Source organism: Theropithecus gelada, chromosome 11 (assembly GCF_003255815.1).
Source record: "Theropithecus gelada isolate Dixy chromosome 11, Tgel_1.0, whole genome shotgun sequence".
NCBI lineage: Eukaryota > Metazoa > Chordata > Mammalia > Primates > Cercopithecidae > Theropithecus > Theropithecus gelada.
The window spans coordinates 121,499,874-121,512,411 of NC_037679.1; the positions used below are offsets into that span (position 1 = coordinate 121,499,874).

At 38.4% G+C, this 12,538-nt stretch overlaps 1 protein-coding gene across 1 annotated transcript in view; it reads left to right on the forward strand.

Moving 5' to 3' along the window:
• SMCO2 (single-pass membrane protein with coiled-coil domains 2) overlaps positions 1-2,226 on the forward strand; it is a 34,189-nt gene extending 31,963 nt beyond the window's left edge. The window contains 1 exon segment of the mRNA XM_025402955.1: positions 1,966-2,226. Within this exon segment, the coding sequence (XP_025258740.1) occupies positions 1,966-2,164 (199 nt within the window). The 3' untranslated portion in view covers positions 2,165-2,226.
• The last annotated feature ends 10,312 nt before the right edge of the window (positions 2,227-12,538 follow it).

Below are 12,538 nucleotides of genomic sequence, written 5' to 3' on the forward strand. Positions count from 1 at the left end.
AACCAACCAACCAGACAAATAAGTAAATAGGTGAATGCCTTTCACTTACTGCTTTATTGTGTTATATGGGAGGATTATAATCAGGTTGAATTGCTCATCTTTTTCTCACATGATTACATTCTAGTTAAGATTGCCCGAAATTTTGCCCAATCTCTTGTTAGAGAACTGGAAACATGTTGGTTTAACTACAGCGTATTTGTACACTAACATTTTGAGGAATTTTGCCTTATGGATTAATTCAATCATTATGAATCGATTTTTGCTGGTTTTAGCTTCACAAGGTGGCCTTTTATTGATAATGTCCCCAGTCCTTCAGTTTCCTTTATGGTCATCCGCTATGTACTGACCATAAATAATGTGGAAATATTGGAAAAGATCAAAGGTTTTACACTTAGCAAGGTTTGAAAATTAAATAAATAGTATTCAAAAGTTAAAGGAATATTTTTTTCTTTACTAAAGATGTGTAAAATAAGTAAAATTATTAGTGACACATTTTTTTGGTTCTGTACAGGTGATATGAAAAACCTTATTTTAATTTAGTTACCTATGATTTTTTTCCAAAGAAAAATGTCTGGGCCTTTTAAAATGAATATCATGCTTAGTAATACAAAATTTAAATTTTTAAAAATTATATTGATTTGTAAATAAAAATCAAATGATTCCTTACTGCCCAGAAATAAATACAAATTTAACTATACCAAGAGTATTTACTGTAGGACAGAAAAAACTAGATGAGTAGACTCTAAACATAAGGAAAAAATTAAACTAAAAACTAAGACAAAATAAAAAGAATGAAAGAATAAATGGAAGAAAGGAGAAAAGATAAAAAAATATATCTGGTTATATTTGGGTGATGAGATTATAGTTTCTTCATTTCTCTGTTTTCCAAATTATCTTTGCTTTAGAAAATTTGTTTTACTTTCCAAAAACTTAATGTCAAAATGTGTTTCTTTGAAAATGCCATAGTTTAGTATTTCCAAAGATGACTGGTTTTTTAATTTAGGAAGAACAGTGTTTATTTACTAGGTATGTCTTTGTAGTGAGTTGTTTTTCTTTTCATAAGAAAGAACAAATTGCCTTTGGTGCTCCTTGAAGGCAGGACACATCTGCTTCCTGTTACCAGCTCTCTAAGCCCTTCCTAACAGAGTATCTTAAGAATATTGGCTCTTTAATAAATGTGTGAAGCGAAAGCAATTGTGTGTGTAACTGCCAAGTGATAGCCAGTGGGTATAATAGCAAGAAACTTGGCTCTGGTTTATAAAACCACTGAGTTAGGTCACAAAATCGATCCATAGCTAGCTTTATGCTCTAGATTTTCTCTTCTGATGTATTATAGATGGTAATTATCTCAGGTCATTGAATTATCTATGCCATTTCTTCTTTGTGTTCTTCTAGATTTTCTACCCTAAAATATTACATTTATAACTATAAAATAATAATGGAAGGACTTAGAATCATATAAATAAAATATGTCATAGGTGTAACCCAGAAGGAGGGGTCCTCAAAGATTTTAAAAAACTTCTATTACTTTACAAATAAAAGTCTGGTGCCAGGACAAAAAGAGCTCTGAATTCCCTTTATCACATTATACTTTGTGTCCTGTGGATAATCTAACTGCCTGTGCCTTTATCTGCTCAAAAAGAGACATCATATACCTCATGAGCGAGGTAAAGATTGCAATAACCTGCTAGGATGTGAGAAGGACATTTCAAATGAAAGAACCCCACGATATCCAGGGGTTTTATTGTTTCATGGCTATAGGATCTTGAAATTCCAATGCCAGACCTAGCATGGACATAAATAAGTGCTCCTCCATTCCAAGTTGCTGCTTTTACAAATGTAAACCGAAGTCATGGGAAAATTACTTAGTTGAAGTTTTAAAGCTACCTGGGTGGAGATGCCAGGAGCCTATCAATGTGATTATTTTCAGAATTTGGTTAACACAGATGTTTTCTCTCTTTGTAGGAAATGTGCACTGAGGATTTTCATCATGTTTTATGTCCTCACCGTCACTGGACTTTTATGTTACATACTATTTTTTGGTGCTACATTTCTCTTTGAAAGGGTGCTTCTGAGAATGCTTGGGTGCCGCACCACATGGGACCTACGGGAGATGATAGAGCCTTTCTTGAATTCAGAAGTGGAAGCCTTGCTACCCTCCTAAAGATACAGAAGATACTGTCACCCTACTGGCTTTCTCCCCAGTAAAGATTGTGGCTGTTCCTGTATTGTGGTGGCTAACTTATTTTTCAGAAAATACTGTACGAGGTTTTTGTAAAGAACATTGTAATTACACAGAAGTTGATTGATTCTGGAAAAAAAAATGAAAACAGCTTATCTTTACCCTTATGAGTCACAATGCCTTCTTGAATCATTCCACAGTTCGTTGAAAACATTTTCTTCAAACTACTAGCCTTCCTTCTCCCCCAACATGGGGTACATTGAGACGCCAAAGTATCTCCCGTGGTTATCTTCTCCATTTTGACCTCTGATGTCTCAAAAAAGAAAGCATAAAATTCTTTCCCCTCCACTGTAGCCGATTTTACTTCAATTGATTTGGAGCCCTATTTTGGAGATAGTTGGCATTTCTTGGATTTTCTCCTTAACATTTATTTCTACTTTTGATAATAGCACCCAAAGTTTGCTTTGAAAGAACTATCCCCAGCGGACCTAATTATAGGCGGTCTTTCAGTCAGTGTCCCCTATCTTCTTATTAATAAGAACTGGAAATATGTTGCATCAGACACTCTCTATAAGTGAGAATTTTAAGCAGAATCACACAAAAGAAGGAAATGATTGGAACTTCGATTTTGTAAACCACTCCATATCTTTTTCTACTTAAATTAGCCAGACTGGTTCTGCTGCTTACAATCAAAGAAAGTCTAACTGATACAGTAGAGAATTTTGAATGTCAGACTAGAATGTTTTATCCCTAACTTTGTAGGTAATGGGAAAATGCTTATTTTTAATATAAAAAATAGTTATAATTAAAATGTGCAAAAGTAATATTAAATAGAACCATAAAGAATAAATTAGAGTAGGAGGGCAGATGGAGTGCAAGAGTGGTTAAAAAGCCATTCAGTGGTACAGGTGGGCCAAAGAGGTGGAGATGGAAATGCAAAGACCGTGAATGAAGCAGACATTATGAGGTTGAATTTTATGGTATTTGGTTGTGTAATGGACGAGGAGAGGAGTTGGAAGGCTGGTGGCCAAGAGATATGGAATACGGTCCCAGTTCTCCTCATATTTGACTGGATCTTGAGGATGAATAATATTTTCATGGCAGAGATGACAAAAAGGCATTTCAGAGAAAAGAAAAACCATGAGTAAAATTTAGAAGCTGGGAATATAAGACAGAGTTAGGAAAGCTGGTACAGCATAGAGCTCACCATACCAGTTTGTACAGTCTTTAGAAACAAACACTATGCCTCATTCATGTTTCTGGTCTCTGGAATAGTGATTCACAAATGCTGGCCCATTGATTGGATGCACCAGAATCTCTTGGGGAGCTTTCTACATTAGAGACTTCCCCCATTCCCAGATATTTGGATTCAGTAGAGCTAATGCAGGATCCAGGAACTTTATTTATTTATTTGAGACAGAGTTTCACTCTTGTCACCCAGGCTGGAGTGCAGTGGCGTGATCTCAGCTCATTGCAACCTCCGCCTCCCAGGTTCAAGTGATTTTCCTGCCTCAGCCTCCAGAGTAGCTGGGATTACAGGCACACACCACCATGCCCAGCTAATTTTGTATTTTTAGGAGAAACAGGGTTTCACCATGTTGGCCAGACTGGTCTCGAACTCCTGACCTCAGGTGATCTGCCCTCCTCGGCCTCCCAAAGTGCTGGGATTACAGGTGTGAGCCACCATGCCCAGCCCAGGAACTTTATTTTTAAAAATAAAAATTCAAATTGGGTAACCAATGCCTTGATACACTGTAGGAAAATGCAGGGCACATAGTTTGTATGGACTTGATAAATACCCGTTGAAGTAAATTAAACTATGTGGTTCTTATCTTTGCAGCCTCCCTATCACCTCGCCTCAGTGTTATAATCAGTATTTATCTGTTCAATAATTTCAATCACAGCCATTTTTCCAATGCCCCCATCTTCCCACACCCTTGAAATAATTTTCAACCCCTTTACTATCTTATTTTTATGTTCCAGCAATCACTGGGCCATGCCAATTTCTTCTACAGATATTTTTCTTAGATCAGCCCTGTTGTTTGCATTTATATTGTTACCATTTTTAATAGGTCTTGCCATAGAGATGGATCACTGTTGGCTCAATCCAGCCTGTTGTTTCTACTTCCATGGATTGCCATTATGTACACAGCTGCTGAAAAGAATGGACTCCAATCCTCACTTTTATCTTGATACTCTGTAGCCAGAAAACTAGGCATATTGGTTGCCAGAAATATGCAATTTGTTTTCAAGTGGTTCTCAAACTGTGATATTTAACAGAATTCTAAAAAGAGGCATTTAATTATACATTTGTCTCAGCATCACCTCCAGAAGTTCTGATTTTAAATCTGGAATGAATCTCTGATATCCTGTATTTTAATAGATTCCCCTAACGATTCTTATGACTCAAAGTTTAAGAACACCATGCTCTATGGGCAAAAGATACCTGGGATTACAGATTAGCTGAGATCCCATACAAGGTTAATCAAGGTTCTTTGGGAGCAGGGTAAAAGGGTGAGCATGAAAGAAGTTCCAGGACACACAGAAAGGCAAAAAGCCAAAAGCTGTGGAAGCAATGACTAATATATTCAAAAGGTCTCGTGATAGGGACTATGCTGACAGATCTTAAAAAGTCACAGTTATCTTGTTTAGAGATACAAGGACTATTCAGACAAATTTATAGATAGAACTTGGTGTATGGTTTTTATAATCATCAGGTAAGTTCCCATAACTAGAAACAGTACTGGCTGATTTACCTATAAATCCCAAAAAGAAGTAGTGAGTTTAATAAAGCTCAAAATCTTGTGATAGTCACATAACACTAATGACAAAGTAAGTTAGAGAACTAGATTGTTTTAAAGAATAAATTAATATTTTCTAACTTCCAAGACATATTCAATTAGGATTTTGACTAAGATGGAATACTTTTCCCTGGGGGATGAATATCTTTGAAGTAGGAATGGTAATGTTTTCACATCAATTTGTTTTCAATTCGTCAGCATCTCAAGCTGGAAAGCTGGAAGTCACAGTACTCTATTGAGAGAGGGAAACATTTAGTAAAGTACTGAAATATTAAGAGGGTATGAATGTCTATATGTGGTAATTCAGCTAACTGCTTTTGGTTGGTCAGGTCGGGTTTTATTTCAGATATTTTAATGGCATATTCAATTGAGCCAACTGCTGTACTCTAAACCGTTTGCTAAAAATGTCTGAATCACTGCATAAATATGGTTTTGGTTTTGGACTAAGAGGAGAGAACACGAGTTTCACAAAATCTCCATTTTTCATGTTTTTAGGTGAAGACAGCTATGCTGTAGTGAAAGGAGCTTTTAACTTGGATTTAAAGTTGGGTTCAAGACATGATCCACTGTCAACTGTGTTTGGATGGGATCAGCTAATCTCTCTCCCTGGAAGGGGATCCAAGCAACCATTCCCCATCTTCTGAGAGTTCATAGCTAAGACCCTACCTTGGACTTGGCCTTAGTCAAAGACAGTTGTCTCACCTAAGGTTCCTCTCCTTCCCTAAGGGTAGTCTGCATCCAATGCCTAACCCAGGGTACCTTTTCAGAGGGCCATCCTAGCCACAGAGCTCCTGGTGGGGTCAGCTGAGGCCTCTAGTGCAATCGTATCACATTTCATCTCCATCTGCCCAATTGTGCTTCTACCGTCCCCTCCACAGGTGTCCGCCCTGTGAGTGTCCCCCAGTAAACCTATATGCAAGTCTTTGTCTCAGAGTCCTTTTCCCAGGGAACATTACCTGAGACACTTGTGGAAATAAAGACCAGTCAAATGAGAAGAAGCAGAGGCTGTTTATTCAGAGCTTGCAATAGCAAAGAAGTCCATCAGTTGCATTTTGGCGGAGACTCAAAGGTAGGCAGAGGAGTGGTAAAGCTTTAGAGTGGAAAAAAGGGAAGGTTGGATACGCCCTGATTGGGACATCCCAGGTGATTGATTACAGGGTGCATATTTGACTCACTCTAGTTGATCCTATGTTGGAAGCAGGGACAAAAATTAGGGGAGCTGCCAGTTATTCCTCACGATTTTGTTTACACCTATGTAAATTGAGAAAAATAATACCTGCCTCATGAGATTGCTGGATTAAAGAACTTGATGTTTAATAGGTTTTGAGTATTATTATTATTATTATTATTATTACCATGAATAATATTTTTAAACATGTGAGATTGCCTTAATTAAGAACTTTGAGTTTGACCTAATAGTGAAGAAATGAATTTGAATACACTTTCTGATATAGCTTAAAGTAAAAATATGTGAACCACAAACCATGAAGTCTTGCTTGACTCCTTCCTTTTTCATATTCCACTCTCAGTCTGTCAGGAAATCTTGTTACTTAAAACACATGCAGAATTCAACTGCTTCTCACCACCTCCCTGATACCAACCGCCTTTGCATGTCACCATTGTTGCAAAAGCCAACCAACTTTCTCTTCATTCTCCTGATTCCACCCTTGCCCACATATAATTCAGCAGTCAGAGTGACACTGTTTTATAATGCAGGTCAAATCATGTGACCTTTCTGCTCCAAACCCCTTCAGTGGTTTTCCACTTCTGTCAAAGTAAATGCCAAAGTCCTTTCAACTACCTGTATTTGGCCACTGCCTTCTGTTAGCTCTGTAACCTCATCCTATTCTATTTGTCCTCTCAATCACACTTCTCAAGTTCCACTGTTCATCTTGCTGTTCCTGGAACACATCAGGCACACTCTGGCCTCCAGGGCTTTGCCCGGGCCAGCCCCTCTGCCTGGAAGTCTCTTCTCCATGGCTTACTCCCACAAGTGCCTTCAAATCTTGGCTCAAAGGTTATCTTCTTGGCTCTAATAAAAAAGACAAATAATAGTAAGTGTTGGTGAGGATGTGTAGAAATTAGAATCCTATTATATTGCTGGTGGGAATGTAAATAATAGAGCCACTTTGGAAAACACTTACTCAAAAAATTAAATATAGAGTTACCATATACCTTCAGCAATTCCATGCCTAGGTGTATATCCGAAAGAATTGAAAATATATATCCACATAAAAACTTGTATGTGAATGTTCATAGAGCAGCATTCATAATAGTCAAAAAGTACAAACAATTCAAATATCCATCAACTGATGAATAGATAAACAAAATATGGTGAACTGATACAATAGAGTTATTATTCAACCACAAACAAGAACAAAGTATTGATACATGCTACAACATGGGTGACCTTGGAAAACATTATGTAAAGTGAAAGAAACCAGACACAAAGGTCTACATATTGAGTGATTCCATTTATATAAATGTCTAGAATATGCAAATCCATAGAGACAAGGCAGATTAATGGCTGTCAGAGGTCGGGAGGAGTGACTACAAATTGGTTTGGAGTTTCTTTTTGGAATAATGAACATATTCTGAAATTTGATGCTGTTGATGGTTGTACAACATTGTGACTATACTAAAAACCACAGAATTGTACACTTTAAAATGGTGAATTTTTAAATGTCATCTTCTTAATAAGGCCCGTATAACTGTCATGTTTAAAATTGCATTCCTCCCATCCCCACCCCACCTCTCCCAAATCTGCCCTGTTCTATCTTTTGTCACGACTTTTACCATAATGTATAATTTACTTATTAGGATTATTGTTTATCTGTCTCTTTCCATGAAAATGTAGGCTCCACAAGAGCATACACTAAACTAGGACTATATAGACATCACATTATTTACAAAACATCAGAAAACGTGTCTGAATGCTAAAAGGCTAAAGAGGAAAAGGAATAAGTTGTACCCAGGATGAAGGAGTCAAGGTTTAAAGGGGTAGGTAACCAGGAGGGAGGAAATGGGCCGGATATACCCATAACAATAATATGTAATAACTGACAACAGTCATGTTTCTTTAAAAATGTTAGTATATTCCATGCACTGTGTTAAGCGCTTTAAGGACATTTTATGATTTAATCCTGACAATTATAAGCCAGGTGTTATCATTATTCCCATTTTTATACATGAGGTAATTGAGGCACAGAGGATAGTAACTTGTTTAGAGTCCCACTATAAAAGGTAGTGTCAGGATTTGAATCTAGATTTATCTGGCTGCAATATCTCTGTCCTTTTCAGTGACATGCAGCCTCCCCAAATTGGATTGTATGTTCTGTGAAAGCAGGAACCCTGCATATTTAGCATATAGCACACTACTTAGAAGACAGTAAATGTTCACAAAATATTTATGAATGATCTGCTGAGAATGAAGGCAGGCACATGTAGTCCTACCTACTCAGAAGGCTGAGGTGAGAGGCTCGTTTAAGCCCAGGAGTTCGAGGCCGCAGTGAGCTATGATTGTGCCACTGCACTCCAGCCTCAGTGACGGACTGAGATCCTGTCTCTAAAACAAGCAAGCAAACAAAAATTATTAATGAATCAATGAACTAACATTTATTCAATATCAAGTGCAGCTTTCACTTGTGCTACAGGTTTTGGAAACCACCTGCAACCCTGGCCATTTCTGGCATCATCTCTGCCACTGACCACTGTTTCCAGAAGCAATATAGATGCAAAGGTCATTGACATAGGCAAGGAATGGCCAATGGCCCCACTCCCCACCCAGCTTGGACGTGAGCTACTTCAGGGGCTACAGCGTTTTCTGCTTTCTCCATTTCATCCCCAAATTGAATCCTCTCTGGAAGGCAGAGCAAGACTAAAGTCCAGTTACTTTTTCTAGTACTGAAGGCCTCTCCACACCAGAGAGTGATGTTGGCTTCCTTTCCCACCTTCTGGGTAGCAGCTCATACTGCCTGTCCCAATAGCTTCTGGCTGGTGCGACTGCCATATGCTCAAAAATCAGATTTTGTCTCATGACTTTTTTTCCTTTGGAAGGGCTTTTGCTGCATGTGTTGATAAACAAGTAAAGCAAGTGGTTGCAGTAACTTCTATAAAAGTAGAGGTTTAACAGTTGAGATGCTTTTATCTGTAACAGGATACCTAAATTACATTGGCTTGAAGAATAAGGAGACTTATTATCTCATGTGGCAAAATATCCACAGCGAGGGTGGTTCCAGGGTTGGTTAGTTGAGCAGCTCAGTGGTGTCACTGCTCTGAGTCACCATTTCTTCCATTCTCTTGGCTCTTCCATCACAGTCCCAAGGTGGCTGCCATGGCTCCAACCATCTTTATGCAACACAACGTGCAACAGAAGGAAAGAATGGGAGAGAATCTTTCCCAGAATCTCCCGGCTGGGACTTCCTCTTGGGAACCACTGATCAGACTAGATTACAGGCCCCAACGAACGAATCACTGGGGCTGATCTGCCTCTTTCCCCCTCCACTGCACCTGTGAGCTGAAGCACAACAAACGCTCATGCTGCCCAGTTGTCACCAATGATCTCATTCTTCCAGAGAAATAGAATACACACAAAAAGTGAACAGTCACCTCTGGATTGTAGGATCGTAAGTGACTTTTCTTCTTCAGAAAAAATGTATGCAGTGAACATGTTTTAACTTTATTTATTTATTTTGAGACGGGGTCTCTCTCTGTTGCCCAGGCTGGAGTGCAGTGGCATGATCATGTCTCATCGCAGCCTTGATTTCCCAAGCTCAAGTGATCCCTCCCAACTCAGCCTCCCAGGCTCAAGCGATCCCTCCCACCTTAGCCTCCTGTGTAGCTGGGACCTCAGGCACATGTCACTGTGCTTGGCACATTGTTAAAATTTGTTTTAGAGATGAGGTCTCACTATGTTGCCCAGACTGGTCTCGAACTCCTGGGCTTAAGTGGTCCACCTGCATTGGCCTCCCAAAGTGCTGGAATTACAAGTATGAGCCATCATGCCAGGGTTAACTTTTTAAAATCCTTTTTATTAAAAAGTATTCTTACAATTAACAGAAAATTTGCAAGAATAGAATGAGAAATTCCTGTATACACTATGCAGATTCACGGATATTTAACTTTTACCACATGTGCTTCATTAATTTCCCTGTCTCTATAGTTTGTCCTGAGTCATTTGAAAGTCTGCATATATCATTCTCTCTCTCTCTCTTTCTCTTTTTTTAAAGACAGAGTCTCTGTCACCCAGGCTGGAGGGCGGTGGTGCAATCATGGCTCACTGCAGCTTCTACCTCCTGGGCTCAAGCAATCCTCTTGTTTCAGCCTCCTGAGTAGCAGGACTACAGGTCACCACACTGTGCTAATTTTCTTTTCTTTTCTTTTTTTGTGGATACAGGGTCTTGCTATGTTGCCATTCTCTTTTCTTTATAATACTTGAAAGTATATATCCTAAGAACAAAAAATATTATCTTACAGATCAATGGTATGGTTATAAAATTTAGGGAATTTAACATTGATACATTACTTCAATGTACCACCTATATTCTAATTTTGTCAATTGTCCCAACACTGTCTTTATAGAAATTCTTTTCCATGTAGGATCTAGTTTAGGATCTTGTATTAGGAATCTTGTCAAGTCTTTGTAATGTCTTTTTACCTGGATGACTTTCTCAACCTTTCTTTGTCTTTCATGCCCCTGACATGTTCTAAGAGTAGGCCAATTATTTTACAGAATGTTTATCAATTTGGGTTTGTTTGATGCTTATTCAGGATTAGATAGAGATTACACATTTTTGGCCAGAATGTTACCCAAGTGGTGTTGTATTCTTTTCAGGATGTCATCTCCGGAGGCATACAAAGTCCATATGTCCCTCATTGGTGATGTTAATTTTGATCACCTGGTCAAGGTATTGTCTGGCTTCCCCACTGATGCACAATGTTTTAATCATAAGGGAAAATTATTTTAAAGTAATATATTATAAAATCTCATACTACAATAACTGGGAACTGAATTTAAATGAAAAATTGTATGTCATACTCTCCTGTTTGTACAAAGAACACTTACTACACCACACTGGTCGCACCAAACTTGAGAGAGAAAATAGGACTTGAAAGCATCATGTTGCAGAAAAGAGACTAAGGTTTGGAGAGGTAAAGTCAATTGCCCAATGTTAGTGTCAGAGCCAGGACTGGGACCAGAATACAATCTGCCACCCATCGCGCTCCACAGTTCCACAGCTCCACAGCACTCAAGAGCCACAACATAACAAATGCTTCTCACTGCTCAGCTCTCACCCAAGAACTCTTAGAAAGAAATTTCTTTCCTCCCTTCCTTGTCACTTAATATAATTGTAAGACTCCAAGTCTTCAGTCCAGACTCCAGATCTGTTCACATTAAAATGCAACCTAGGTCCAAACTGGAAGTGAGTTTCCTGTTTTATCACTTAAATGAGTTACCTTAATCCTTGGTTATCTCAGCAGACTTTCTTCTCACCGCTCACTGGTCATACTTGGAGCCAGCCAAGAATGAGATAAAGAGGCTAGGCTACAGTATGCTGGATTCATTCCACAGAGGTGTCTTTGTATGCTTGTGAGTAGAAGAGTAATGATGTTTTTTCTCCCTGGCTTGAAACAGAATCAACTGTGCTATTTTGAAATCTACCAAAGGCAGACAGCCCAAGAACCTATAATTGTAGAGAGACACAGTTACAGTTTTTTCTGGCATCCGTGTCTGTGTGTGTAGGTTGTGAAAAGCAATACTGGCCTAGCAGTAGATGTAGCACCAAGAGAGCTGAGATTTAGTCCCAGGACTGTCAGTAACATGTTCCCTGTATTGCCATTTTGTTCACAATAGCAAGTAGTGACCATTCTGTGCCTCTGCTTCTCCAACCAGTGATAAGAAGAGCTGCTCTTACATACGCACACTGGTATTTCATGAAGACAAATAGAGCATAGTGAAAGGGAAAAAAGCGTACTGGTTCTTCCACTTAGTAGCTGTGGGTTATGAGCAGAACTGTGTCACTGCCAGATTCATATGTGGAAGCCCTAACCCCTGGGATGTGAATGTATTTGGAGATAGGGTCTTTAAAGAGGTAATTAATTTAATTTTTTTATTTTTTATTTTTAAGATGTTTGATTTATTGTTAATAACCCTTCATTGTGTATTTTATACCATCTCAAGTCACAGACAACTGCAAAGCTGAAATTCAACATTGGCTAGTGTCAAATGATTCCTTTTTTAAAAAAAAAGATTTTGGTTTTAGGAGTGACACAAATGGATCACGGAGAATGAATGCAGCAGATCATTACACAAGTGATCAGTTAGCATCTTTGCCTCCACATTAAGGTTACTGAGTGAATAGCTCAGATTTATAATATCTGAATTTCATGCCAGCGTAAAATCCACAACGTAGCCTGAGTTATCATGAGACATTAGGAAGAAAGAATGGTGATAATACATCCATCCAAATGCTACATAAACGAAAACACTGTGAGAAAGTTGGCTGAGCACCTGAATAATCTAATTCATAATGTCGCCAAAAAGCCATACAATGAT